Below are 26,279 nucleotides of genomic sequence, written 5' to 3' on the forward strand. Positions count from 1 at the left end.
CTGAAAAGATGACTCTATGCCCACGTGAACATTTTTTTAATGAGAAGAATACAGACAAACACATTTTCATAAGAACCTAGTTTTTATTTAAGTGACTTTCCACAACTCGCTAAAGCTGCAGTGTTGATCAGACTGTATTGCCCCAGCAATGTGCATGGCTGTAAATCACTGGAACTTGCCCACCAAAGGGCTTTTAAAAATCCTATCTGAATAGACATAGAAGGAGCTTAATTGGTCCTTTGGAGTGACAGATGGGTTATTTTCAATAATATCCTGCTAGTTGGTTAGCTGCAGCTCAACATCCTCTGCTGGGCCTGTCTGTATTTGGATGACGGGCTGGTAGGAGCAGCATCAGAGCTGGCTAGCGACCCTAGCTTGGAAGTAGTACTTTGAAGGAGTACATGTTGGTTATGAACTGTTCCTGAGGACTGGGGAAACGGTCTGAGTTCAGATTAGTGAAATGTCCGCAGATGAACTTTCAGAACCGGTGACTGGAATAAGTCTGCAAATCCTGGTGTTCATGGCTGCTAGTACCACTGAAAATGCTCTGAAATGGTACAGGACATACTGCCACACTGTCCTGGTGCCCGTGCAGTCGTTGACAGCCATTCCTATACTGACCTGTTCAAAGAAGCTGCTAATTTCAGCAAGGAAACAGTCATATAGGGCAGTGAATAAAACTCGATTTGTCACATAAAGGTACTTCCCCTACTGTTATGAATGATGGAAAGTAGCCTTTAATTAAAAAACAAAAAACAAAAAAAACCCTCATACAAAGAAAAAATAAAAACAATTCTACCTAGCTTCTTTCATTTAGATGGTTTTTCATGTACTAAATCAATTTATGCTTCCCCAAACTAATATGGCTCCATTTGAAAAACTGCAATGAAGCCACTGCACAGCACTGTGGTGACTCTTTCGAGTCACCATGGCAATGAAATGAGCTACACAAATGTTTAGGCTAGAAAGTAAAGAATAGCTATTTAATTAAAATTTCAGGCTAATTCAGGTTGATGCAGTGTAATTGTGATGGTTACAGCAGAGCCAGCATACCTAATCATTTAAAAAAAAATGGAGAGAAATCTACAGCTTTATGTTTATTGTGCTTTATCCATCTGTGCTTGTCTGTACAATGCAGTCAAAACTTTTGCAGTGCAGTTTGACTTTTGTGGAATCACAGTGTTTTGTTACAAATGTGAATTATTCTGAAAAGACTGAAACAGTGAAATTGTAGTTATATACTTAATGACCCAAAACACTCTGAAATTAGATATTTTTGTGAAGTGTTGAGGGCAAGTGAAAATCTGCCAAGACTCCTATTTGTTCAGATAAAATCTTTTAAAATGCATGCATTAATCAACTTGCTTCAAGGCACCTTCACAGACTTCCATATTGCAGTGTTTTCAAGTATGTTTTGTGTTAACACTTTATGAACCTTGTCCTGCATGTGAAGTCCTGCTGTCATGGAGATTTGTATACACACAAAGATGGGCACGCTATTTTCTGTGTGTGCAGAAAATGATGTGTTGGGGCATTTATCATTTGCTGAGCTCCTGTGATGTTACAGGTAGCGATGATGTGTACCTGTGTATTCTATGCAGTCAAAACTTTACTGCATAAGTTTACAGTACATAACACATGGATTCTTATGAGAAGTTATTACTGTACATCTGCACTAGCATCTCCACTTAAATTCATTGCATCAGAATTCATCTTCTGTTTCCTGTTTTGATGTAGTCCCAGCATGTGAACTAACTTATAATCTTTATGTAATTAAAAAAGGTTAGTGCATCTAATTGCAAAACACTGACCAGAAAGACCAAACCAGCTTTTCAGGGTAGCACTCCTTCCATTCAGGGAATTGGAGATGCTTATCTTGCCATTCAGTTTTAGCCTTTCTTGACCTGGGTGTTTTGATCCTAGAGGTCATGTGGGTTGTCACAAGACAGTCCCTATGGCTGAGACTGTGTGTGTGTGTGTGGGGGGGGGGGAAAGCTGTTGATATAGGAAAAGCATATTTATAAAACAGTAAAATAAATTTTAATACTCAAACTGTGTGCGCACAGGTTTCTTTTTGTGGGTAAGGGACTTGGGTTCATGAACTGCAGCTGTTGCATTTGCCCAAAAGGCTACTCTTTTAATGCCTTTTAACTGAAAACCTGAGCATATTACAAAACTACAGAAGCAGCATTATTCCCTTTACAGCATGGAGACCTTAAGTGACTTAAATGGAGGGTTGGCTTATGCTGCTGTAGCAGCATGTCGTGGTACCGGTGGACCCAAGCATTCCATCAGGGCTGCAGACGTTCTGGAAACCTGGAGGTTGAACAGCGTCTGCTCTTGGTTTATGCCCAGCAGTTGCTTTCAGGACTGCCAGAGAACAAGGGCTAGAGTAGTACAGAGGGGTGAGCCCTCGGGCAGCCTCCTTCATGTGTTTCTGGTTTGGAGCATGCCTGGGGACTCCCATCCCAGTCCCTTGACTAAGTGCTAGGATCTGCTGCTGCAGTAATATAGACAAGCCCATAATGGAGTAGAGCTGAGAGTTGGTTGCTTTGCTCTGATAACTTATTTACAGTGCCTCCTCTGAAAAGAAACTGCAGATTTCTTAATGCAGGCATTCAACATAGTCTTTGTTTGAGAAGAGGAATCCAAAAATTAAATACCTGAAACCTACTCCTAGATGCCTGTTAACTTTTCTCATTGTCTTGCTTCACATGAGGTTTATTTTAGTGCAGTTAGCAGAGAGGCATGACAGAGTTTAGTGTGTCCTCCACACCTTCTGTTGTCCACCAAAGCAAGTTTTTTTTTTGTGACGCAAAGCAGCATTTCTTGGCTTGGAAAAAAAATCTTTTGGCACCCTCCCCACCCTGTTATGATCAAACAGCATCAAAGCTTTTACTATTCTAACCATGGATGTAATCAGTTGTCTCCTTTTATGTATAATCACATCTCTAAAAGCTTTCCATTCCACCAAGAAGGTGACTTTGCAACACAAGTACAACCAAAACCCATCAAATGCCGACTTAGCACTACTCCTAGTACAAGTCCTGGATTGATGCCTTAAAAGTGATTTGAAAAGCTAAAAGTGAAAACAGAGTTCAGCACAGATGTTCTAACTGCCAAAAAGGTATTTAGCACGTCCCACGTGGATGCCGAGGATATCAATGACTTTATCTATGCTGGCTCTTTTTAAATGCTCCGCTAACACACCTCTGATGGGACATGTTATGGTGTAGGCAGGACACCGCTGTTTACAGTGATGTGATAAAAATGGGTGTCCTCTGTCACTAGCACAGTTTCTTTTAGTTGGGCTATTGCCTGCAAGAGGCTAGCATAGGGAAATGGCCAGGTAAAGGGCTGGAAGGTGGATTACCAGAATGACACGTTCCATAGTAGTGTAAACTGAGAAACTGCCCAAGACACTTCTATTATGCCCACCTGAAGTGACTTCTACTAAATCCTTCCTCTGGGTCTGCTCAACCATTTGCACCCATGCTGCACTTTGGGAAGTGTGCAAAGGCTACTTACGGAAGTTGAAAGAAGTGGGAAAGCTGCATGAAGGATTCAGCTTGTCCCACAAATCATCTTAATTTATTTTCATAATAATAATTGTTGCTGAAGTTTGAAGACTCCCTGAAGCATCATTGTTGCTGGGAGGAAAACAGAGGAAAAACTTGTTTTTGCTAGAGGTTGAGGAGTCAATAAAGATCACTTCAAGAACATTTTGGAGTAGGGGTTGGAAGAAGATTGCTAGGTGGGAGTCTTGATAGTTGGAAACTAATAGGAACATGGCAATGAAGGCCCTTTTCAGAATCATTGCCGTCATGCAGTCTGATCACACACCGTAACCTGACCAATAAAGTTCTCATAATATGAGTAACTTTACTTCTTGTGTGGTGTGCTGACAAAATGAGAGCAGGGTTTTATCAAAGCCTTACATTGCATGAGCCAAAGTGAGAGGGACCTTTCCTTTGGTGACCATGTAGTTCCTCACCACTCCCACATGTGGTTACTTTGGTTACCTACTGTTGCTGTGGCAGCAAGGATTGCTCACAGGGATGGATAATATTAGAAAAGAATTGAGTGTATTTTTAGCTGTCTTCAGTGTATTTTGTAGCCGCGGGAAATGAGGCAAGCCAACACAATGAATCAAGTGGGGTTTCCCCAGGGGTCTCCTGGGTCCAGTATTAGGACTGAGTGCACACTTAGCATATTTATACATGACACAGAGTTGAGGGGAGGTGCAGATGCGCTGGAGGGCAGGACTAGGTTCTAGCATGACCTGGATAGACTGGAACAGTGGTCCACAATCAACCAGATCAAACCTGGGAAGGTCAAGTGCAGTGTGACACTTGGGATGGAATATATGAAGGCTGGGGAATAACTGGCTAGGCCACAGTAGGGAAGGCACCAGGGGTTGCTGTGGACCATAAGCTAAATGAGCCAATGATGTGCTCTTGTTGCAGGAAAAAACCCAACAGCATCCTGGGTCGTATTAACAGAAGCATCACTTGCAAATTAAAGGAAGTTTATTCTTCCACTCAGTTCAGCAGTGGTGAGGCCTTACCTGGAGTTACTGTGTCCAGTTTTGAGCCCCATACTTCGATTAAAAAGAGTCCATCGGAGGGTGACAGACATTAATTAGAGGCCTGGGAAGATGTCTTTTGACAACAGTGACAGAACTAGGGTTATTCAGTCTGGAGAAGAGAAGACCCGGGGGAGGGGTTTGATAACAGTCTTCAAATACCTGCAGGATGATTATGGAGAGGATGGAGATTCACTTTTGTCTGTGGCCATAGGGGATGGGACTAGGAGCAATGGCCTCTATCTGCAGCAGAGGAAATCTGGGTTGGAGATTAGGAGGAACTCTTTGAGAGTGGTCAAGCATCAGAAAAAGCTAGCTAGAGATGTTATCAGTCTCCATCTCTAGAAATTTTCAAGAGCAGGTTGAACAAATGCTTGCTTTCATCAGGGATGATCCTGCCTTGAACAGGGGCTAGACTAGATGGCCTCATGAGGTCCCTTCCAGCCCAACTTTCCTATGACTATACAGTGGTGCTGTCTGCATCTGTACCCACAAACTAGTTTTACATGTTCAAGTTTTCCTTGACAAGATGCGTCAGAAATTTGCTTCAGATTGCATTTGCTTTTGGCAAACGTCCAGTGTTTAGAACAGAAGGATAAATTCGCCTTGCTTGTTGCTGGCTCTTTAACATCACTGCTTATTTTACAGCACTGTCTTAAGCTGATCAGTTCAGTTCTGCATAGTTATTTGAAACACATTTTCAAGTTTACATTTAATTTTACATTTTATATTGTAAATTTTAATTTAACAAATTATAACCCACTCCAAAATTAGTCTGAGAAGCAGTGTTATATAGCTTAGCCATGGGATTCAGAAGATGACATTTACTTGAATATTTATTTGACATTTGTATGAAATATACTTTTCCAAAGATGCAGGGAATTCAGATTTGGGTCTCTGATGATAAAGGCAGTGTTGAAACGCTAACATTTCTTTTTGTACGTATTTGGAAATATAGTTTTATAATTAACTTGTTGGGATTTTTCCTTGTAGAAATTCCATGGAAATGTTTTTGGCTGAAGAGTTTAATATGAGGGGGGGAAAAATCAGGCTTTGTTTTGAGGGTCTCTGAAAATAGTGGGGCAGCATGTGTGTGGTACAAAGACATTTTTAAAACATCCTGTTTTGCTAATAAAAGTGCCAACTAAAGTTTTATGCAGGCATTAACTGTAAAAATTACTCCACACTCTTTGTATTTCATATCCTGCATTTTTGTTTTTATAACATCTGACAGTGCTCAGATTGCTCATGGTAAGAATAGCAATTTAGAGATTAATTTAGAAATTGAAGAAAAGCTGAGTCTTGCAGCAGTAAAAGAAACCATAACCTTTTCCTTCTCCTTCATGAAATACCAGAGGTCTCAGTACAAAAACGCAGAGGTTTCTGTTGGAATATATTTTCCAGGCCAGTAGGAACTGCATAATAGTACTTAAACATTGTTACACAGAGGCTTGAAAAATAACTGTGCAATACTTTGTATAGAAAAACTCATAATATGGAAAGAATTTTCTGCAATGTTAAAGGGACGTTCAGCTCATTTTTAACTAGAGAAGAATCAGCGAGTGAGACCCATGGGCCTGAAGTAAACTTCATTGGTCCAAAAAGTTAGAAAAGATAATGGGAATGGCTTCTTCTGCTTGACACCTGTCCTGTATTTGTTTCACCATTTGCAATTCAGGCAACTTAAAGGGAAACCTTTTAGTTCAGCCAAGGGTAACAGTATATTAATGGACAACTGAATTTGTGTTTTTTCATGCCATTTTTTATCTCAAAGTCCCTTGGTGCTTTATAGCTTATCTATTTTTTATTATTACTGTTGCAGTTGCTTCCATAGCACTGAATGTAGCCACCTCTGGGATGGAAAAGACTGCTTGGTTGTTGTTAACATATTACCTTGCTGCTCCTTTCTCTGAAAGCCATTTATAGCCATTGTTTTTTTAAATCTTTTTAGTCTGCTGTTTTTTTCTTTCACATTTCCAGTCTTTTTATAATTTACTCCTTATCCTCGATTTACTTTATAGATAGCCATATTTGTTAGAATTTCTACCTTCGAGACTCACACGTGTTTGTTTTAGATTTTCTTTCCCTTCTTTTTATGAATCTGTGAGCAAGTAGCTTTTTTTTTTCTGGATCGTCAGGACTACAGTAACAAATAGCTCTTCATAAGTGCCCATGTCCTTTCCTACTTGTTGCAAAATTTTGTGTCTCACCGAACATTTTGTTGGGTTTTTGAACTGTGATCCCATTGGGAGTGTTTGTCTGAGGAAGCTGTAATGCACAACACAGTGCATTTTGTGCCACTCTGGACTCAAGGTGACAATGAAAGTATAAAAACCCTTTTATGTTTTGTGGGTTGTTGGTTGTAGCCGTGTTGATCTAAGGACATAGGCAGGGAAGGTTCTTTGGGTAGATGATTGATCCCTTTTATTAGACCAGCTTTAGTCTAATAAAATCTAATAAACTAAAGTTGGTCAAATAAAAGAGATCACATCTACCCTAAGCACTGTGTCTGCCTTTTGTGTTTTGTTCCACTTTTGGTGTAGTAATCCCTTTTTAAACTTCAGATGCAGAAAATGAAATCAGGTAAAATGACATGGTTTGAAATATATAGGGCAAGTACATGTGCAGCTTTTGAAATATTTAATATGGCGTATTTTGTATTTATTATTGGATAGTTGTGCTCATAATCAAGAGGAGTGTAGTGTGCTAGGTGCTGTGCAACACAGAGGAAGATGCAGTCCCTCCAGGTTTTGTGAGGCTCAAGCAGTGGGTGATGGAAGCTATTTAGAGGTGTATGAGGATAAAACTTTTGTGTGCTTCAGACGGTGGGAATGTCCTACCTACATTGCTAGTTAAAAATTTTTAAGCGCTACTTTGGTTGCTAACATGTTGTCAGCAGCGATCCTGTTTTTAGCTGTAGTTGAGGTTATGAGGCAGTGCTTCTATTTGAGGTTTGGTTATTCTCCTGGTATGTGATTAAGAACTTTATATTGATCAACAATAGTTACATGTTTTGCTGGTCAAAATATGAGCATACTTTAGTTTATAGCACTAATGCATGCTGAACAAAGCACCCCCCAGAACTCAAATGAATAGAAACTGTAGCTTAAAGGAGCTGTACTAAAAAACCCCATTGGAGTAGTTTTATATAAGCTTGTTTTATAGTCTAGTGTGTCTTACATTACTCTGACTGTAACTGTTAACTTTTTGGTTAATATGAAAGAGAACACAGGATCTAACATAAAATATTTGGACTACTTTAAAGTTATAAATTATGTAAGGCAGACCTAGCCATCTGGGCATAGGCAGTTATTTCAGGTCCCATTATTTTGTTGCTTAAAGATAAACATAAAAAAAAAAAATTGTAATTCAGACTCCTGAACAAAACTTCCAATTCTCTGGGTGCTTTATTGCACGGCACAGGTCCTGGCTTGTTAGTTATATAATAAATTTAAAAGGCCAATCAGCCCAGGCATTGCGCAGGCTGCATTTCTTAGGTTGCCAAAGGTATCGGCTTTTGGCTTTGGGCCTCGCAAAGACATCTCAGGTGTTGAAGTGTCCTGCTGTAATTGTATCTCTTGTCAAGTTAACACCGTTGATACCCAGTGCTGCAGCAACAAAAGAAGAAAAAATTGTCAGCTCTAAATGGGATTTTAGCATTACGAAAAACGGCAAGAGGTGTTAGTCCTAACAGCCTGAAGTTAGGAAGAAGCCAGGGCGGTGTGGCATCAATATATAGATCTGACTCATTCAGAGACCTATGAGCTGTCCTAGTAAAAAGTAGGCTGTAGCTTAGGAAAGCGCATCTCTCTCTGAACGAGTTGGTCTGTAGGGTGTCACGATGCCCTAATGGCATTAAAGGGAACGAGTAAAGAGGGTTTGAGGCATCGGGGTGGAATTGCAGCCCACGATTTTGCAGTTACATAGTCACGGCCTTAAGAGGCGCAGTGCTTTCCTCAGAGTTGTTGGGAGCTCTCACGGAGCACGAGGGCAGATAATTTAAGAAGTATATGGAAATGAGGGACATGTCACTGCCCGGTAAAAGCTGATGGTCCCTTTCCGCTTCTGAAAAAGAGCAGATGAGAAAAAGGTCTTTAGAGAGCTACCGATTTATAAAACAATAAGACCTAATTTAAATATTTGTCTAGGGGTCTCTTACCACTCAGCCCCTTCAAAGGCTGCCCTTTGTTTAAAGATTATTTACTGGGGAATAGCTGAAGCGGTGTGAAAGAGCCAACGGTTGCGTGAAAGGTCTAATTTGCGGGGAAAGCAAATGGCCAATTGCAATGCAAAACGCCGGTGTGGCAGGGTCCCCCTGTAACCGAACCGGGGCTGCAGCCTGTGGCTGTCTTGCATTTCCCTGTTCCTGGGCTGTCGAAAGGAAGTTGTTTAGGGAGGGATGACTTCAGCAGACTGCTGCCTCCGCGCTTCTCCGCCACCTCCGTCCCTAGTCAGCAGGGCTTTGTCTCCGTGACACGCTGCCCCGAGGGAAGAGCGGAGAAGCCGCTCTGGATTGGCGGAGGGCAGCGTTTCCCAACCTGTGTTCATTGTTCGCCGCCACGGGAGGAAGAGTCGAGCGGGGAGAGAAAGGCGCGCACGCGGCAGCCATGCCAAGAGCCCAGAGACATTTCAGCTGCTTGATTATAGGGCTGTGTGATCTGCAGTGTACAAACCGATAATGTTCAAATGAGGATTTGCTCTTCCTCGTCTGAACAGCAGGATTAGCATAGCTTTGTCCGCCTGAATCTCGTGGATCTAGCCGCTTAAAAAAAGAGGCTGAGATTTCTGTTTCCAGCTCTCAGTTGCAGCCCTGCGCTGGCAGAGAGACGGACTGGGTGCCCTATGGCGTCTTCCCCTGTCTTCGTGCAGCGATACTTGTGGAGTTGTGCTCTCCAAAGAAAAATGGCCTCGGCATTCTCCGTGACGGCACTGCCGAGTCTCGGGAAGCGAGCAATCCCGGTGCCTAGAGCTGCAGCTTCCTGCACCTATCCCGAGACTGCCACCACCCTGTCTGTGCATTGCGAGTTCCCGATTAAGCGGCGGGCGTCAGACCTGGGTAAAGGCTGTTCAAAAATAATAAAAAAAAGCCTTGTTTTCCTGTGGGTACGTGGAGCTCGAGCTCAGCTAACGCTCCTCTTTGTTGTCTCGTCTGCCTGCCAGCGGTTGTGAAATGCAGCCTTCTTGGAAAGGGCTGACGCATCGCTATAAAGATATGAGATGAAGGTTTCAGAGGAGCCGCTCTCTCCACGCTCGTGAAGGTCTCGCCGTCCTTTTGTCCCCTCTTCCCACCCCTGGGGATTGCGGACAAAGGTGACACCGCACGAAGCGCCTGTTTGTTCTGCTCTTGCTCCGTTTCGCTGGCACTTGCGATCCCCATAGTGCAACACTGCGTTGGTGCTGCTCCTCCTCTGCCCAGCCCTCGAGAAAGTATCCGTGTCTTGTAATGTATTATTCTGCTGCAGTAACCTGTCTTGTGATGCAGCACTGCAGATCTCCCCTTAGGATCAGATAGCATGGAGCAATGCAGTTCCCCTCCCAGCAGCAACTGCCAAGACGGGAGCAACTCCGAGAGCAGCCAACGGGTGGGGCTGGGTCGGATCAGTAGACAGATTAATCTTCACGGTGGGGGACTAAAGGATGTGTGTAATCAAAGGACAGAGACCATGTTGGGGCAAGGAAAATGCAAATCTTCCTGTTAAAGCAGCTGTCTTCGCAGAGATTTTCCTTTCTCCCCCCTACCCCCGCTTTCCCTCTCCATTCCAGTAAAGTCGATTGTCACACATGGTCCTCACCGTTTGTCAAGGATACAGGGCAGCAAACCAAAGCAGAGTCTAGATTTCAATATCTAAATAGTAGATAGATTAAAACGAGCCCTCTCCAAGCTGAATGATTTAGGACCATGGCTGCAGTAGAAGCAGGACACGGAAATAATTTAGATGTTCGTCCATTTGCACGCCTCAAACAGCCTGCAGAGGGAAAAAACACAGTTCAGTTGTTTGTTTGTTTTTTGGTAGGATGAGGATATGTGGTCCCCTGCCCATTAAGGAAAATATTTCTGGCATTCAGCGGAGAATGGCTGTATATCAGACCATTTTGAAGCGCTGCGCTAAACCCCTTGAAGATCTGTAGTCAGAGATACAGAGGGGTATTCTCCGCTTGAAATTAATACAAATGAAATTATTCTGCATCCAACAGCATCCCACTGAGTTCTTTTTTAAACAAGAATGGAAACCATTTATTAAGCAGAGGAAATGTGTGAGCACACCATTTTTAATACAGGATGGTTGAAGTTGTGCTTTTGACAGTTACCTTCATGTATGAATATCAACTTCTGTTGATCTTCTGCATTTCCTCTTCTCCCATATAGAGGCATAGGTGAAACAATTTACTGGATTCTTGGATCTCAATTTCAGCAATAATGATAAGAAAGATAAAAATCGGGGAGCCACTTTTATTCATTTGTTGAAGACCTGCAGGTGCTATAGCTAGTGAAAATAGGAAAAGAAAAGACGATGTGGATAAAAAAAGTGGAAGCAGCATTTTGGGGGGGGGGCTGTGTCACATGGAACTGGCAGATGGCACTGCTTCATTGTTAACTTGGCTGTATATTATTGCAGACATAAAGGTCACTAGGATTATATTTTTCCTGAGGAGTGCATGACATTTAGACTAATTTCTTGCTGAAGACTTCAGATAAAGCATGGAAAAATACAGTCAAACTGGGTTTGCAAACAATGAGGAAGTAAAAACAAGTTGATAAGCTAAGCACAACACTTACTGCACTGATAAAGACAAAATCAAAGGAAAACAAAACTGTAACATTCATTACCATCTCATCTTTCTCCTTTTTTTTGTGTCTCCTAGGCATGAGTCTTTAAAATATGTAAGAGGTTGGGAGGAATTGGACCTTACTGCCTTGTCCCCCCCCCCCCGTCCCCCCCCCCATATGTTTGCTTAAAACAGTCTCATTTTTACCCAAATAAAAAAATAAAAAGCCTTTGGTCACTTTTTTTCTTTCATCCTCCTCCCTCCTTTTCTTCTTCTGACCTACACATCATGCATTTGTATCTTTGTTCTGTATCCTGCACTATTCCTCTATCATGTCCTTTTCTCTTTCTTTTTCTCCATTTTCTTTAAATTGCAAGGCTTGATATACTGCTGTCCCCCCGTGTACCTCCTCCTCTGAGCTGACAGGACATTTTGGGGAGTATCCCCTTCTAAAAGGAGGAGGTTCCAGAAGTACAGCCGTAGCTCTGCTAAGCACAGTCATCTGAATAATCTGCAAATGAAGGACAGTATGTAGCAGAGTGGAAAATGTGGAAATGGAGAATTTCTTTTGTAACGTCTTTTTAGTGATTTTGATGTTGCTTCACAAGAGGTTCAATAATGCGCTGTACAGTTGTCACATTGATTTTAAGAACACTGAGGGAACTTTTAAGGCAAGTGGTGGTATCTCTGTTTCAAAGTGTCAGCTAATATCGCACTCATTATTTTCATCCTCTTGCTTTTTCCTCCATGCTGCTCTGCATCATCATCAGCAATAACAATTATTAATACATTGTTTTAATTTAGTGTTGAATGTTAGGAAACCAAGGAGAATCAGTTTTTTTGTTGTGCTTTGTATGCATTGTACAGATAAGTAACATAGGATCTATCTATCTAGTTTTATATATATGTGTATACACCCCCACACCTCCCCACACACACACACGCATGCATGCGAGCGCACACACACACACACAACAATATATATGGATGAGAATCTCATATATGTCCTAGCCCTTTTCATCTATTTTAAATATGCTTTCTATCTTCGTGTATTATTTAGTGAATAGCGTGTTTTCCGTATGAAGCCCAGGAAGACATAATTTAAATCAAGAAGGACTTCTGTGTATATAATACACTAGGTAGCTTGGGAATGGAAAGTCGGCTGTTAGTTGGGCAACTTTTGCAATTTTTATTTAAAATATCTTTATTGGCACAACTAATTTTTAATTTATTGAAAGTTTTGTATAGAATGCAGTCAGACATCGGTACTGAAATAATTTTACCCTCTGCAGTACAATTAATTTCATGTGACCCTTTTTTCTGTGCCATCGCTGGGAGCAATTTTGAGGCATTGCAGTGAGGAATTTGCCTGATTTTTACCTTGTTCTTGCCTTTAGATGCCATTTTTTTCTAGCCTCATGAATCAACGAACTACATTTTTCTCCTCCTCACAGACATTTATAACCAGGTCTTGCACTTTCTATTGTATATTTGTATTCTGTCTGAAATCTGCTTGTTTACATTTTGCTTTTTAGAAATAACTGAGTGAACTGGCAGTTCACAGTTTGAATACAGAGCTTGGCATATGTAGTCCCCTAAACTGTTTAGAAAAAATCTGTTTAACTCCATATAATTTAGACCTTCCTTTTCTGTATCGGGTTATGAAAGTTGTCTACAGAACGTGCTCATACAGGTCTTTTCTTACACGAGCATATGTGTTGTATTTTTTGCAAGGACTTTTACTGATTTATAATTGCATCCATGCTTAGTTTATGCCATTGCAGTTACTTAACTTCAGAGCATATATTGAACAGGGAGGTGTCACCTTCCTTGAAGCTTTCATGAATGTGACCAGTGTATTCCTGTTCCATAATGGGGAGTGAACCGTTGAACTCCAGAACATAGTCCAAAGGTGCATTTGTAGGTCGCACTTCAAAAGTGTACCGAGAGACTATTGTAAATAAATAAGATTGAGATTCGAAATCAGAATGAACACCGTTGTTGTAACACTGAATGAATTAAATTTAGATCATAGCGATGAAAAAGCTGTCTCAATGTCGTGGTGTCTTTTCTTAAGCAAAGTGTCAACATTTTTATTTTTACTTGTTTTGACACAGCTCTATTAATTTAATTAGGCCTAACTTGTCAAAAGTCTTTTTTTAAAAAGAAGCAATTCCATTGTAACTAAAGACACCCTTTTATTTCTTAAGATGCAGTTGTTGGGGAGTATGTTCTGTTGTTACAAAAGATGGGTTTCATAGTCGCTTAACCAGGAATGCTTCTCTGACGAAAGAAAAGAAACACAAAAATATGGCTTGAAAGTCCAAATGGCATTTTTTTGATTCAGGGTAGAAGGTTAAAAACAGCTGTCCCCAGGGTCCTGCAATAAATTTGCTCACTGTTCAGATGTCTACAGTATTTGAGACTGTCATTGTGTTTTTCACATCTTTTAAATACGTTTGTGTTAGCATTAATATATCTGCTTTGCTTTGTTTTTTTTCCAGATATGGACGTGTTGAAAGTGTCAAAATACTCCCTAAAAGGGGGTCAGAAGGTGGAGTGGCAGCGTTTGTGGATTTTGTGGACATCAAAAGTGCGCAGAAGGCACACAACTCCGTCAACAAAATGGGAGATAGAGACCTACGGACGGATTATAATGAACCAGGAACCATTCCGAGTGCAGCTCGGGGATTGGATGATACAGTTTCCATAGCATCTCGTAGTAGAGAGGTTTCTGGGTTCAGAGGAGGTGGTGGGGGACCGACTTATGGCCCCCCACCATCACTTCATGCACGGGAAGGACGTTATGAGCGGAGACTTGATGGGTAAGTTCCAAGGTTTCTCTAGGCAGGTATTTTGTATTTGATATGGTGAGAAACACAAACTCAAATATAGGGCCCCCAGATGGATTTAAAATTTTGGGAATTATCTATGTTTCCTATTTTGGGTTGGAAACGGAAGTGATTTCTATCCCAATGGCTGGTATCTTGTGGATCCGTAGAGGATGTTTTCTGCAGCTGGTTGGATATCTACACTTGAAATAAGATGGTCGTAAGATGGAAGATTTCCTGTGGCCAGCTTCGATATTGGAGTTATTCTTTTAGAAGTAATGATTCCATTTCTTGGATAATACTAAGGCCTTATTTGGATGTATCCATACTACCAGATGGAGCTATATTGCCGCAGCATGTTTGAAGTTTGGTATGGAGTACCTCGGAATACTAGAACCTAGGATTCTTTGAAAGCTTGATGCCTAGTTCTCAGTTTTCACTATATACGGTTTATGTATATTAATTGGATTGTCACCAAAAATTGTCTAGTAGACTGTAGTGATGCACTGTCTTGGATTCTACAAACAACAGTTAGCCATGGAAATAAGCACTGGATGGAGAAGAGAGAAGGCAGCTTTTGATGTTTCCATTTTGGATCTACATCATTTCCAAGTGATTTGGATTATTCTTCCTGATGGTATTGGCAAAAAAGAGATGGTGGACTTTACTAAATTTTGGAAATTATAGTAATTTTAAATGTGCTGGAATAAGAACTACTGCTTTGAATTTATTGGATGGTATACAGTCAAGACATCAATAGCCAAAGGGAGTGGATTACTATCTAGCTTTTTAAAAGCCCTTTGCTACTCCAGAGTTAAAGGTACTTTAGTTTTAAGGACATGGCACCAATTACCAGTTTGTGGATACGTCAATCAAAATTGACTGGGCTGGATGGTTACAAAAGTGGATAGAGGATGCCGGCTGTCCAGCAGCGATGCATTCCGTCATGCATCGGGGTTTACTTCTACCAGCTGCTTGATTCAGACATAGGGCTGGAAATTAAAATAATGGATGTATTTAAGTGCCTACTCACTCAAGAACGAAGTCTGGGGGTTTCAGAGTTATGGTTTCAGTCTGGGACTACTTCCTTCCAGTGGAATTTTTTTTTTATCTTGTCACTAAGATTTTTTTCTTGTGGTTCATCTAAAATATCATTTGACACCCTTGCCCATTAAGAAGGTGGATTACCCCTATAAGAGGGGCCAAAATTGGGGAAGTTATGTTCACAATTCTCTCCCTAGATTTAATTGGGAATATAGGTCGTGTTTCCACACTTGGAAAAGGTTGGTATGTCCTGCCCTGTGTATATTAGACCCTCTCCTAACCCAAGTCAAACCCTCTCTTTCCACTAACTCCAGTAGTACTTAGTACTAATAGATAAATCAAAAAAGCACTGTAGCCATTAGATTTTCAGCTCTGCTAGCTCCTGTGTCTGTCTTCTGTGTCCTTTTCATGGATAAGGACTTTTGTTCTTTTATGTCAGCTATAGCAGTAACCTTCTAGAAATAATGCTTCTTCTGTTACTTCATTAAATCAGCTTTCACTGATTAACATTTGATAGGGTGCTAAATGCAATCATTTATAAAATTGTTGATCTTGTTCCTTCAAAAGGGGGGAAAAAAGAAACACTCTTATTTGCTAGACCTTGAAATATCTTTCTAAATGCCATTGTTACAAATAACAGATAACAGAGTAGACGGCTATGCAGTGAATTTTAAGTAGGAAAGAAGTTATTGGAATTTTATTTTACATTTTGCTACACTGGCTGGCTTCCTTAAAGAGAATTGAGAGGAAAAATACAGACTAGGCAGATTACTGGTATGAAACCTTAAATTGAGCCACAGTGTAAAAGTTAGAGGGTGGATATCGCTGAGGATTAGGGGCCCAGGATGTCTCTGGGCTCATTTGTAGTTACTGAGGCAGTTTTTTGGGGTATTCATCAAAGATGATTCCAGTCCAATCCTCTTCAATTTGGAAAAAAAACATTTAAAATATTTCCACCACTTTTAATAGAATAAAACAGCAGATGGGGAAGAACTGTGGAGTGAATTGAGTTATTAGGGGCTAGGGAAGTGAAGTGGTTGATAATTAATTGGCTCTCCAGGAAAAACAAAATCTGTAAGAATGCAGAGGTACATGTTAAAACATTCTTCAGAAAATCAATAATTAAAATTTGAAATGAACATGTTATCGACACTGGCATTTTTCTAATTATGCAAGTATTTTTTTCAAACACTCAACATTTTTTTTCTTGATCTTTCATTTTTTAGACGTATCTTCAAGAGATGCCATCCTGGTATCTGTCTAAATTAGAATACTAAACTATTTACAGCGTTCTCTTGACTTCATCTTTCAATTTTGCTATACCCTTATTTGAAAGAGCACACTAACATTCTTAAAACACCAAACTTTTCTTTAGTTACATGCAAACGTTTTTCAATATTGAGAAACAGAATAAGCCTTAGCTGCTCTAAATCAGCATGTTTCAGTGGCATAGGGAGGATAAAATCCTCTGATTGCAATAACAAATTAAACAGTCTCAGCAATTAAACATGGACAGAAAAGTTAATTTATACCTCTTCATGTAGGTTTTGGGGAACTGTGTTCTCTTTGATAGTTACTGATATTTGCAAATTAAAGATTCTGATATTAGCGTTTAAAATATTTTCTTAGGAGGAGCCATATACCCAGGAATTCGGGTATGGAAACTCATTGTAAAGAGGGTGGGAACAGTTTAAAGAAAAGTTAATTTTCTAGGCTTCTCTATGGGTGATGATAACCCCTTTTGAAAGCAGCTTCTTTCTTCTGGGTCATGCTTTGCATTGAGGCTTTCATGGCTATAGCCAAATTTGTGATGTATTATTTCTGGAGAAGGAGAATTCTAAAATGGAAAATAAACGTACATATTCACAAACAAATTTCTTAAAAACTTAGATCAAGGCTGCATTAAAAAATTAATGCTGTTACTTAAAAGCCTGAGGATTTTCTTGTTCATTGAACTTAAACAAGTTGAACAAAGTTTCTGCACTAGAATGGGACAAATCAGTGTATTTTGCTATGCATTGCACTGGTCATGAAAGCCCAATAATTAAAACAAAATGATTGCTCAGCTTTATCGTATATAAATATAATTTTGGATTAAAGTAAACGTTTAAGCTGGTCAATGTTTGCTTAATAAGTTATTTCTGTTTAGTGGAAAACAGTTTAAAAAATAAAGTCAGTGCTGAAGTGAATGTTTGCATGATTTGCTTTTAGTTGTGCTTGCCATTTTCTGATTGATTAAATGTTTTTCCCCCCTCCTAAATGCAGGGCTTCAGATAACAGGGAGCGTGCTTATGAACATAGTGCCTATGGACACCATGAACGGGGGACGGGAGGATTTGATCGGACAAGACATTACGATCAGGATTACTATAGAGATCCTCGAGAGCGGACTTTACAACACGGGCTCTATTATACTTCTCGGAGTCGAAGTCCAAACCGTTTTGACGCTCATGACCCCCGTTACGAACCTAGGGCCCGGGAGCAGTTTACATTGCCCAGTGTGGTACACAGGGATATCTACAGGGATGATATTACACGGGAGGTACGAGGCAGAAGGCCAGAACGGAATTACCAGCACAGCAGGAGTCGGTCACCACATTCGTCCCAATCTAGGACCCAGTCTCCTCAGAGATTGGCTAGCCAAGCATCTAGACCCACAAGGTCCCCTAGCGGCAGCGGTTCTAGGAGTAGATCTTCAAGTAGCGATTCAATCAGCAGCAGCAGTAGTACCAGCAGTGACAGGTAGGTCACTTTTGGTTATGACAAATGTGTTGGTAAATGAAACCAAGCAGTGGTCGTGAAGATAATCGCCACAGTACAGTCCTTTTTTCTGGATGGCATCTGTAGTAAGTAAAAATGAAGAAATGGAACCTCAGAATGTGGTTGCAGAATAACTAATGTGTAGTGATGGATGGGACGCTGCTGCAAATCGCTCTGAATTTTGTTGCATAACTGCAAAAGTAAGCAAGCGTGAAATATTCTAAGGATGCTGTGGCACAAAAGAGAACTGTTCGTTTAATTAGACAAGTGGTGGTGTCGTCGCAATAACGAATGATTCTGTAGTGTGCAAGTCAATCTTCTGTAACATGTTGCATAACAGTAATTAAAAATCTTACAAACAAGGCTTCACTAAAACCCTCTGCTACTGCTACGTTGAGAAATGGGGATAGACCATTAGTTTTAGTTATTCAGATTATGCATAAGCAAATTATTGAGGTTCCACTGTATTTTTAAAGAACACTTGATTTTAAGTGTCTATATGAGAGAGCAAATATCCTGTCCAGCTTTCTTGAAAAATAAGGTAACAGCTCTGATATTTGGAAGATGTATATTGTCAGCTCTTTCACATTTCTTTACAGTATAATCCTAGAATTCTAAGAATAAGAAAAAAATCTGATTATTCAACACCTAGTGACATGGTAGTATTATTAACTACATGATTGTTTCAGGATTTCTGCTATTTTAGTATTGAACTGTAAACTGCAAGTGGTCCAAAATAGAAAAATAAAATCAAACGTACCAAAGAGCTGCATTTCTCCCAATGGACTGAAATATCCTATTAAGCTTTTTTCCAGATTTTCACCTTCTTCAGTTGTGATAAACATTGTAAGTAGGTTTGCAGACTGAGAGCCAACAGAAAAGTAATGGTGGTAACTCAGACTGCATCTGATCTGTTTGGTGAGGAGCTCAGTTGCTGAACAAGTTGGGCAGGTTTTAGAAGTTGAAAACATTGCTGTGGCTAACTAATTGCTTTCTAAAATAAAAATATTGAAATACTTCATTTTTAAGGAAACCAGTGCCAAACTGCAGTATTAGTTTAATGGCTTAATTAGCTCTTTGAACGAAATTTTACAGCTGATAACTGAGTTGTAGCTAAATAATTATTCTCGTCAAATTAACATCTTAAAATCAGGCCAAATAGGTAAGTGGGTTGATTTTGGAGGACCCTGAACCCTGAAAATGTGGAGTTAAAAATGGGTTTTCCCTTTGGGTATTTGTATGATGGCGTTTCAGTTACTTATGTTCAGTGCATACTCTGCTAGTTCGACCTTTAGAAATTCAGGTCCTGATTAGGTGGGAAGACTGTAATGTCTGGAGAAGTAGCAATGGGCACATTGCAGGAACAGTTGAGAAAGGATGTTATCTGGGCTGTTTCTAAGAATCTTTGAATCTGTTTGTTTTAATACCTGTCTTTCAAGGGCAAGGCAACATTTTGGGTGAAGGAAGCTTTTTGTTAAAGATTTAACATTTTCACCAGTTGGAATGGAAACATTCTTAAGATGCCCCTGATGTCCTCAGCTGAACTGATTCTCTCTCAGGTTAAAAACAAGCAGGAAAAGGGTGCGTTCACAGGCTTTCTTTGTCCATCATGAAGAAACAATGGCAGAAGCCAGGTGACCTTAGTATTTGGTGAATGCCAGAGTTGGGATGCTAACATTTCCGAGATGGTGAATTCAAGAGAGCCACAGGTTTTCTCAAGTCTAGGTGGCACATGGAGGTAGTGTGATAATGGCAGATCGTTTTCTGTAGTTAAGAGCAAGCGACATCCTGTTTCTGTGCATCTCTGTCGCCCCTGCCTCTGTGACCAGGTACCAAATAACAATAAGGTCATCTGGGGATAGGCCTTTAGTTCAAGTCTCTGTGAGATTTGAATTCATGCCTCTGAACCAACAGCAAGATGCCTTTACCACACTGTGACAGTGCCTTTGGGGTGACCATTGAGAAAATTCACAACACTAAATACTACCCCAGGGAAACAAAGTGATGTTTTTAATAAGTTATCAGTATCAAATACGCAATTCCTTTTCCTAGGAACTTTACTTTCTAGACTTGTGATTAAGTTTAGATGAAGGTTTAGACTAGCAAAGTAAAGATGTTGGTGCTTGCTGCCATTAATTACAGTAGCAAGTTCAAACTCAGTAAAGTCAGTCACAGAAAAGAAATGCACGGATAGCCCCTGATAATCACAGTGGGTTTTCACATGTTATAAATTGATGGAATGTATGATGACCATTAAAGCCTGTGCATCATTAAGCCTTAAAATCTTTGTCAAGACACAGTTGGAAATCAGTGTGTAAATAAATGCACACTGTAGCTGGGAATCTGTTACCACAATTCAAACGAAAGTGAAAGCTTTACAGACAATACGGAGATGAACTTCTTGTTTAGTTGTTATGGTTCTGGTTGCCGAGATGGCCTTTCTAGATCTTGAAACCTTTCTACATCGTTGGAAACATCAATTGGGCATTAAAGTTAGAGCTAGACTGTATTTGTAGTAATGGTAAAAATGTGCATTGATGTCATTGAGATAAACCTATTAAGGTTTTTGTTCCAGCTATTTGGATTGCGTTGCTGGTCTGAAGAATGAGTAAGTTTAAAAAGGAATCAAAACTGGTGGCAGAGGTGGTATCTTTTATTACTCACTAGATATTTGCAAAACACTGTCTTTATTTGCAAGCTTTTGGGCACAGGCACCCTTCATCGGGCAAAGGATTTAAGATTTTAGGGGTGCAACTGAGGACAACATTTGTCTAGCAGAGGTGTGGTGCTAAAGTGCAAGTCAGAAAACATCCCTTTGACTTTCAGTTGTCTGGGTGAGTTTTCAGTGCTGGCAGTTAGAACGTGTTGTTACTTGTAAACAGATCAAATTAGATATGGGATGATTGAGCTGCAGTAAACTGGGGTGCCATTGGAGGACTTAGAAATTTACTTATTGTGAAACCAATAATTTCCTTTAGTGCTTTTGGCAAATGCTGCAGATCCTTTTATGGTTTGGTTATTAGCGAAAGTTAAATTAAGGGCTTTACAAATAATTTAAGAGTTTACAAAAAGCATAATGCAGTTTCTGTGGTTGAGTAAATATTGACTAGTAAAAATGACAAATGGCGTGCCTGAGATTTCCTCTGCCTCAGGCCTTCTCTTCATGTCTCTCACTTTTTTTCACTGTCAGTTGTGAAATAAATAAGTATTTAGAGAGAGATTTTGGGTGCTTGTGAAAGCTGAGTACTTCTGAGAACCTGGCCTTTAGTAACGTCTTCAGGTACCATGAAAGGAAGTTAAATGGAAATAATTATTGTGCATGTGAATACACTTGTTTCTATGTTTTTGTGATTCTCAGAGACTTTCCAAAATAAATATGAAGTATAAAAGATTTTTCTTGGAAAAAAGTACTGAGGTTACAGAAAAGTGAACAAAGCTTTTATTTTACGTAGGTTCGAACTTTGTTGAATTTCATCTTGCTTGAGCCTCATTTTATATACGCGTTATGGAAGCTTGAATTGAGTTTTGTGTTGAGAAGATACAACACGTACAACGACAGTCTAGAAAAGGATTCTTTTTACAATGCGCAGATTGGAAAACTCACTTATATGAAGCCAGCTGTGTGGTTCACATTGTTTGAATGTCACAGCAAGAATAGCTTGAATGCTTTGAACAATAGACTTGTATTTTGAAGTTTTCCTTAGGACTTTGGCACTTTTTTCTTAAACGCAGCTAATTATACCGTGGAGAAGTTTTCTGATAGAGTTGAAGGGAAAAATGGAAAATTGCATTTGCTTTTCCAATGACCAGTGTGGCCTTATTTTCCACATTCTCTTGATTTTGCATATGCACCACAAATTACATATTAGCAAACATATTTTTTGTACTGTGTCATGGAAAAAACTTAATGTGAACAAAAACTAGGCCATAGTCCCAATAGGCATTGCAACAAGCTGTATATTAGTTTGTAGCGTGCCCAGCCTGTTGAAAAAATATCAGGTTTGTTCTGGCAAATTTTCTTCTTCCTTCTTGAGGGAGTCTCAGTAAGCTAAATATCTTCTGTTTTAACTTTGCTCTCTCTATATATAGTTAGTCTTATGAATTTAAATGGTTTAGCACATTTGTTTTGGATGTGTTTTGTGATTATTCTTAAGACCTTGATTCAGCATCATTGAAGCACATGATGCTGAAGTCAGTGGAACTATTTATACTTAAATTTATGCACACGTTGAAGGTCCTTGTTGAACTGGGTCTCAAGATTTCTTTCCAACATGTGGTAGAGGTATAACAGATTTTCTATGATACTGTAGGTGAAGGAACATTCATGGCAGAGCCGCAAATAGTGGTAGAAACAGTCCTGAATCGACACAGAGAGTACGTGTCTGTGCGTAAATTAATATAACTTGTGAGCCTGGAGTTCCACTTTTCTAACAAAAAATTTTTTCCGGTGTGCAAGTTCAGGGTTGGAGGTTTTTCATGTACTAGCTAGTTGCACAGTTAACTGCAATTTGCAGCATCAGCAGTAAGCTCCTGTTCAAATATGACAGTAGCAGATTCAGCAGGTATGCAAAGCAGTTCTGTTCATTTTCATCAACTCTTGGCAGAGGTTAGTCATTTCTGTAGCCTCGAAGCAATTGTATGGTAAGAAACTAGTCACAGATATCTAAAAATGGAATTTGTTGTACAGTTATTGCCACTTACATAGTGTTCCCAAAAGTATGGTGACAAATGGGCAGGAGATTTGGAGAGTAATTAGAGACTATAAAAAAAAAAAAAAGATTTCCTTGTTTAAATGTGTAATGAAGTTCCTCTTTTAAAGCAACAAAGGAACTGTAGGAGATAAAACCATTAAAGTAACTTCTTTCTTTTTAAAATAAAAGATTTAGAAGAAAGAACTCAAATGCATTTTTGTCACCGGAAAAGTGTGCAACACAAAGTTAAATCTTTCTTGGGTGGGAGGAGGAGATGATATATCTGTTTTGTTTGGTGATGTTTTAGTATCTGCATATTGGTGAAGTGAAAGTAGAAAACAGTGAATTTGGTTTCCCCATTACATAATACCGACCTCTCTACCATTTTCCCCTCCTCCTTTTTTTCTGTTTAGTTTGTCTGCCAGTGAGTGATGAATCACTGACTAAAAATGGGCTTTAGGGTTTTGAGTGGGTTAGGAGATGCCTGGGCTGGGGACAGTTGGAAAATAATTTAAGTTTAGGCTAAATACAAATGCAGATACTTAGATATTTAGGTGGGATTTTTTGTGAAAGTCGAATAAAAGCGTTCCATACAGAATGCAAAGAGCATCACCCAAATACAATTTGGTATCCTTGTACGGGGGTGGTTATGGGATTTTAAATTAATGCACTTGCATATGTGCATGTGGAGGAGAATTCCTGTGTGTACTAGAGGGAGGAAACAAGTTAAAACACTTTTTAATTCATAATAAATAATAAATGTTGTCAGTAAAGTGAAACTTCTAGTCTTTACTTTTTTTCTCAAAGTCTGAACAAAGCTGGTATCTCAGACTGGGGAAACATGCATTATGTAAGGAAATACGAAGAACAGCGCTACATCCAACTCTCAACGTGTTCAGGTTTATAATAACCATTTAGCATTCTCGTTTTGTTTTTTCCTAGTGTTTTTGTTCATGTCTCTGTCTGTGCTACGTCTAATCTAAATATATCCTAGACCATCCTCTTAAAAAATGTTACCCTTGGGAGTATATCAAGTTTCTTCAAATTGACTGCAGGCAGAAAAAATTCAGATGGCTTTAAACAAGGAAAAGCTGTTTTCTTCTTAAGATGCTGAAGTGCACAGAACAAATGTTTCCTCCTTGAACGCCATCTGAAGAATTCTTGTCTCTGTGTTTGATTTATATATTATATAAAACATTGATATAAAAATTGTATATTTTATATCAGAACTCATGCTAGAGGTGATACCTTTTATTAGGCCAACTATATTATTGCCAAACATTATTTAATTTATATTTTATATAACATTCATATAAATTAATGTGATTGATTTCCACAAAATGGTCAGTAGTGTTCACGTAGAAATATGCAAAATACATGGCCATGGATTTGGGATGCTTTGCCAGCTGGTAAACTACTTTTCTTTGTTGACATCTGGGATGGAAACTTGTAAAAGCATATTAGTCATTTCATTTTATGAAAATGATGCAAGTATTTCTTTCTTTCTCCTTCTGAAATGCATACGTATACATTTAAAATTGCTGGCGGTCTAATATGGGGGCTGGGGAGATGGACCTGAACTTAGTGATTAGTTCATCTGGATCCCTCATAGGGTAATTCATTAAAAATGCATATTGAAAAATAAACGCATTTTGGTCTGAAAGGCAGCTGCTCCTAGTTAGCTAATATTTTGCAGAGATACTGCAGTGTTTTAGGGACTGCTCAACAACATACTGTATTTTTGCCAGGTTCTGGTGAAAAATACAGCTGTGTTAATCACTCTCATTGCAGTGATTAGCTTGTGGCCAGCTAGGTGTTGGGGAACCAGCGATCTGGCTTTGTTACAGTCAGGGTAGATACCTGGCATTAACCATGTTTGTATTTGTCCATGAATATTTGCAAAGGCTGCATCCTTTGAAATGGTTTCCCTTGGTTTTAAACGCCTGGTGCTATTTGCGATTCCTTTCCCCTGCTAGTTCAATGGGTAGCTTTGCTAGAAGGATTGCTTTTACAGCCTGTGTTTGGAGGAAGCATGTGGAGAGGTAAAAGGCGTGCTAGGTCTGATCCATTCTCACTGAGTGCTGGAAGGAACTGCTTTCCTCGACTAGATCAAATCAAGGATTGAAATACTGTGCTATTTCTGGGGCTAACATGAGAACAAGCTAGACTGCAGCGCTCCGCGCAGAGCAGGAGAGAGCATTGGATGCTAGGAGGGCTCGTGGCATCTGAATAGTGCGGGGAAAGCAAGGAACTACTTGTTTGTGTCTCCCGAACCAGTCTGAACTGGAATCATCCAGTTTGGTTTGGCTGCGTGCCACCTCCCAGAGGCTGAATGCGAGCTGTGCTTCCTCCTCCCGTCTTGTTGTGCGAGGGGGAGGGGAGGGGAGGGGAGGGAGCCAGCAGGGTTCCAGCCATGTGATGGGCAGGCCTGCGCTGAGCTTGGTGGGGGAAGGGCCCAGCTTCCCAGCGCTCCAGTGTGAAGTGGGAGCCAATTAACCTGGAGACATTACCAGGAAGGTGGCACTTCAGATGCAGCGGTGATAAACGCCAGATTCAGCAGGAGTAACTTCAAAACTTCCCTCCCCAGCTCATCCGCTTCCACCTCTCTTTCAAGTGAAGTCATTACATTAGGGGCTCTTCCTCACTGTGGAGTTTTCCGTCTATCGTATTGTATGATGCCACGTATCATACTTTCTCGCCTACAGCACTCACCTTTCCCCCCAAATCAGTCCCCCCCCCCCCCCCCCCCATTGGGGTCTTTGTATTAAGCAGGGAGGCTGACTCTGGGCCTGGGATAGAAGCACCCTGCTTTGATCCCTGCTTCACTCTGCAGCGGCTGTGGCATTGCTATCCAGGCAGCTGAGGGAGCGGGTCACCTAAGGCCCAGGTTCTTCACTCCACAGGTGTTAACAAGCAAACCAAGTTGTAACAAGACCTTTTGAACAGTCTTGAAGTTCCACTAACCAAATCGTTTTTCTTTCCTTTAACTAGCTGAGTTCCAGTTTCATTAAAGGGGTTGCAGAACAAGTACCAGACCTTGTCTATAGTTATTAGAAGCAGGGTTACTATAAACACTTTCACTTTGCAGAAAATCTGGCTTCTTACTGACAAATCAGGAGACCGATAAAAATCCTTTCTAGATTGTGTAAATGTAGAGATCCATCTTATTTTTGCCTCTTAGTTTTCACACTGATTTGTGCCCTAATTCCTTTGTTGGTAGCAGAGAGCTCTTTTGGGGCTCAGTCTCCCACTGTCCATTCCCGAGATTCTTTGCCTCCAAAGATTTGTGAGCAGACAGATTTTTTTTCCGTTTGAATTTCAGGCTGGGATTTTAAAAAAATGCATTGCCTAGGTGCCAGTTTATTTGTGCAGCTCATTAAAACTATTAAGTATTTGAATGGGCTAAGTCACCATTATAGCTATTGGGGGCTGTTGTGGATTGTTCTTTACCCACCGTGGGAGAAACATTGCAAGGACTATTTTATGACCAGGTTGTCTAGAACATGGTCCTGGTTTACATATCTAGGGCTTCTGCCAGTGAAGTAGGGCCCCTGCCGTGTCCTCTGTACTCGGGACGTTAATTTCCTGTAACTTTTCTAG

General features: G+C 40.1%; 1 protein-coding gene across 4 annotated transcripts in view; it reads left to right on the top strand.

Moving 5' to 3' along the window:
* SPEN (spen family transcriptional repressor) overlaps positions 1-26,279 on the top strand; it is a 78,906-nt gene that overhangs the window by 9,764 nt on the left and 42,863 nt on the right. For 3 of the 4 annotated variants that reach the window (XM_090024828.1, XM_090024826.1, XM_090024827.1), the window contains exons 2-3: positions 13,858-14,178; positions 17,494-17,970. In XM_090024828.1, the coding sequence (XP_089880954.1) occupies positions 13,858-14,178; positions 17,494-17,970 (798 nt within the window). The remainder of the gene's footprint in view (positions 1-13,857; positions 14,179-17,493; positions 17,971-26,279) is intronic. The other variant, XM_090024829.1, reaches the window with a different exon arrangement.

The sequence above is a fragment of the Crocodylus siamensis genome, chromosome 12 (genome assembly GCF_052110815.1).
Source record: "Crocodylus siamensis isolate JL-2025a chromosome 12, ASM5211081v1, whole genome shotgun sequence".
Classification (NCBI taxonomy): Eukaryota; Metazoa; Chordata; order Crocodylia; family Crocodylidae; genus Crocodylus; species Crocodylus siamensis.